Here is a 4275-nt window from a genome sequence, read left to right as displayed (position 1 = left end):
TTTCTATTTGTTAATATGACTTTTTCAATAATCTTTACTACTACTATATCTAAATCGTCTGTTACCAAACACTTTCTACCATTTCTTTCATTACATTTAGCCATAGCAAAGTATCGAGTTCCATCGCTTTTTAATGTAAAAATAAATAATGTTTTGTAACCTGTTGTTTAATATTGTATCAGCACGATCTCAGAGTACTGGTTTCAACCACAACAAAAAAACTGTGAATAAAACATATATGCAATTATGGAAATGTCAGCGTAAATTTCAACTTAAATCACGAAATTATGGGTTTCTATAAGTTTAAAATTCATATAAATATAAAACATAGGAAGTAGAATAAGTGAAGTTTTTATTACATAAGTCTATTTAATTTAACACATATGTGTTGTCAATAATTGTTCCAGAAACTATGCTGGCACTGGGGACGGGGTAGTGACGGCGTATTTAGTACCGGAGTCTTTATATAGACAGCGCTGCAGGTCGTACAGGACCTTCTCTGCTTCCGAGTAGGCTCTCCTGAGTACAGAGTCGCCGCAAGGAAGAGAATTGTTCCCGAAGAAGCTGCTCTCATACCCCAGAAGTATCGCTACGTCCTTCACAACACTGTCGTACACGTCCTTGTAATTTACACTGAAATGTGAAGAGGCAACCTTGTAGCAGTTAAGGATGGTTTTCTCCGCGAAGATATATCCTTCACTGAAACAAGAGAGGATTGCCACATTTCCGGTTGCAGGCAAGAGACTGTTCACTGCGGCAAATTCGTTGTTAACTTTGGAGAGACGATATTTGGTGACCTCGACGATATTCTGGTCGCACGCTAAGGCTGCTGAAGATCCTGAAAAAATTGAATTCTTATAATTATTAGGTTTTCATTTGTCTAATACTTTTGTTATACCAGAAATAATATTTGAGTTTCAAGTAAAATTATTATATTTTTAATACAATAATTGATCTGCACATCTCCAAAACCATCTTTTAACTCGAAAAAGCAAGTAAAAAGAATAACGTCGTACAATGGTTGATTCCCTTGTCTACAGTACCCGCATTTTCAAAACTTCCTATTGTAAATAATCATATCGACACTTTTTATCACCATACCATAGATAACAGTAAATAATACTTTATAAAAGAGGCTATGTACCTTTTATTAAAACAACGAATAAGCTTGTTTTAACACTTTTATCATAGTTACTGTCAAGTAAAATTTGGTGATAGAGATTAAAAATTAATAATTCGCACAAATGTAAGATCTGAACTATTTCAAAGTATAAATTTGCATGCAATATCTAACAAAATTTATAATAGATGTGTTCTTATTGCATAGTAGTTTTAAACTTCATTAAACGGGACATAAGAATAATTGCAATACAATAATCAAAATCACTCACCGCAGTAAAGGTGTTTGAAAACACTGTTCAGATAATATCAAAAATCTCTTTTTATACATATTTTATTAAAGTGAAGAAAGAATGTAAAAAATAGCACTATTCTTAAAACATGAGAAAATGGCCAGATTTGATGTATGAGGAATTTAAACAAAATCCATTACTAATGGAACATTTGTTTGAATTGGTGTTTTCAATATAAAATTAATTAATTATTATTGAAACATAATATGTACAATTAGAAATTAAATTGTGAATTGAATATAAAAATAATATGAATCTGTATTGTGACTATAGTACTGTAATACTGAACGTACTATAAACGATAGCACTAAACTGTATATGCGTATATAAACACATTTCTTAGGACGTTATGAAGCATTACCAGAATTCGCAACAGCACTAAGAGCCGAGTAAGCTGCGGTGGAACAGTGAACCTCGCCCGGGTTGTCACTGGATGTGGCCGCGATGGTGGAGTAGTGTCCCGAGAGATAGCCCACAACTTGAGACAAGTAGTGGCCGGATCCTCTGGATTCTATGACGTAACTCTCCAGAGCTCTCTTCTGCAGATCGTAGTAGAACAACATCTTCTCTTCTATCTGACTGACTTGTTGGCTGTTGAGGGCCTGAGCTAGCTGGACCTGAGAGGTGAGGTCGTTCTGGGTCAAGTAGTTGGAATATCCTGTGGACTGGAACGTGACCAAAAAACTTAAGATCAAAAATTTTAGAAATCTGAACTTAGCTAAAGTAAAATTCAATTTATCATTTAACTAACCCTTTATAACCGAAACCATTATTTTTGTTGTCATATATTTATTTTAAAATAATTCAAACAATTACCCTAAGATAATTTTGACACTGTTTAATATTACTTACAAGATATAAATACACCACACTACTTGTCTTGTAATGGACTTCGCTGAGGTTTAATGTAAAATTTTAAGTTCGTAGATTTATTATTAACAGATAGAATGACACACAATCTTAAGGAAAGCAATCCCAACAGGAAATAAAAGATAAATTGTGTCAGCCTACACAGTGATAGTCTTCCATGACGACATGCATTGTCATAAAACTCATTTTTTCATTAGCAAATGAAAATATATTTTAGGTAAAATATTTCTTGAGATATCATGCTACACGATACATTCACATTTTTCATTTAACTAGGTCTCATATCTGTGTTTAAGTGAATTTCTACACAAAAAGTTCATATAAAATGATACTTAATGTGTTTGGAAAGTTCGGCTACATTTTTAAATATGTAACGTGTAAAAATCTCTTATATGTATACTGACTTTGTTTACACATATTTAATAATAACATTTTCTCGTTGCCATCATGGTTAACCAAAAGACCAATGTAAAAATATTCTTTAATGCTCAGCAAATCCCATGGAGTGACAGGCACTATCATCGAAGTCAGCGTTCCTCATTCCATTGTCAACTAGAAATCTGTAGTTCAGTTCATTTATGAGATATTGTGTGGACAGACTGACAGATAGACTGAAATAAAAATTGTCCGTAATACTCCATATTTAGATAGTTGCAGATAACTTACCACCTGTTCCTCATACGCCTGCGCGTCTATATTTTCGCTCAGCTTCGCACAGTGCACCAGCTTCTGCAAGAACTCCCATCCCTTGGCGACCAAATTTTACGCAGCAGACTGAGCGCACTCTGCTGCTGTAGTGAAGATCGTCATGGCCGGACTGACGAAGGCGTTGTAGCTCCTGGTATTGTTTGCCACAGTGAAGTAGTTCTTGTTCCACGCTTCCACACAAGTCTTCAGCCTACTAAGAGAGTCCTTATTGGGGTAGGTCTTGACGCAGCTGTCGATGCCTGTTAGAGCCCTGTGGTAAGCGTTCTGGTAGTTGGTAGTTACTCTTGTTAGATTGGCGGCTGCACGACGCAGTCTGGGCAGAACGTCAGCCGCACAATCCTGGTAGGTGGATACCTCTGTGTAAACAAAAATACTGTGTAAAATATTCGTAAGTGTACTTAATAATTAAAAAAGGGTTTTACTAATGTTAAATAGTATTTCAATAACGTTTTTGACGTTGAATATAAACAAATACCAAAATTTTAATGATTTTTTAGAATAGGCTAATCTGCCTTTTAAATTATAATCTGTTTGTCCTCAAGAGCCATTGACGATTGCTAAGATCTTATGAAACACAATAAACAGGAGAGTCAATATAGTACAAGACAAAAAGTGCTATGGCCATAGACAGGAGTTTAATCTGCGCTATGCCTTACTCAGATCCAAAGTCTGACGTTTAATACAGCTTGGCTATCGGCTCTCCCGTTATATGGAGAGTTTGAAAAAATAAAATAAAATTCTATTAAAACTTATAAATCGTCAAACTATAACAATCTATTGTAACCTACCGTTATCTATAGCTTTAGTCATGAAAGTAGAGATGCCTTCAACACAGCCCTGTGCACTTGTCCCCTCCATCATCAACTGAGCAGTCGACAGCTCCTGCGCCTGGTACCATGCGACTCTGCGCAGACTCTCCTCCAGACCCTGCTCCACGCTCTGTGCAGCATTTACTGCGCCGATATTAGTCAAGTTCTCTTCCTGCAGCGCACGACTAGGGAAATATTGGTGCCAGGCCGATATGTCTGCTTTCTTCCAGGAGACATAATCACTCACTTTTATGTCCGCAACGGCCAAGGACAATATCTGCATAAAATAGTTACACAGCTTTGGTTTTGGGAGTATTGCCCTACAAACAATCACACCTAGGAAAAGATACTAAAACAACCAATAAAACATTGTATTTCAATGAAATTTCCTACTCGGGCATAAAGCAAATAATATAAATACGAGTTGTTGAAGGCCCACTTACCCAAACCACTAAATAAAATCTTCGCACCTAGAC

The 4275-nt window shown here is 35.8% G+C and overlaps 1 protein-coding gene across 1 annotated transcript; it reads right to left on the bottom strand.

Annotated features, from left to right (window-relative positions):
- Positions 1-335: 335 nt before the first annotated feature.
- Positions 336-3040, bottom strand: LOC124353845. The gene is made up of 3 exons (XM_046803869.1): positions 2949-3040; positions 1774-2077; positions 336-838 (listed from the first exon to the last, which is right to left on the bottom strand). Exons 2-3 carry the CDS (start codon positions 1973-1975, stop codon positions 411-413), a joined length of 630 nt encoding a protein of 209 aa, XP_046659825.1. The 5' UTR covers positions 1976-2077; positions 2949-3040; the 3' UTR covers positions 336-410.
- Between the last annotated feature and the right edge of the window lie 1235 nt (positions 3041-4275).

This window comes from Homalodisca vitripennis, chromosome 2, assembly GCF_021130785.1.
Source record: "Homalodisca vitripennis isolate AUS2020 chromosome 2, UT_GWSS_2.1, whole genome shotgun sequence".
Lineage (NCBI taxonomy): Eukaryota > Metazoa > Arthropoda > Insecta > Hemiptera > Cicadellidae > Homalodisca > Homalodisca vitripennis.
The sequence above is the reverse complement of the archived record's forward strand: the minus strand, read 5'-3'. Positions and strand labels throughout refer to the sequence as shown.

What these genes read in the sequence shown, in the direction of transcription:
- LOC124353845 (XM_046803869.1), bottom strand. Translation starts at nt 1,975, where the DNA reads ATGTTGTTCTACTACGATCTGCAGAAGAGAGCTCTGGAGAGTTACGTC. An exon ending in TAGTGCTGTTGCGAATTCTG is followed by an intron (nt 839 to 1,773) that starts GTAATGCTTCAT and finishes CAATTTTTTCAG; the next exon opens with GATCTTCAGCAGCCTTAGCG.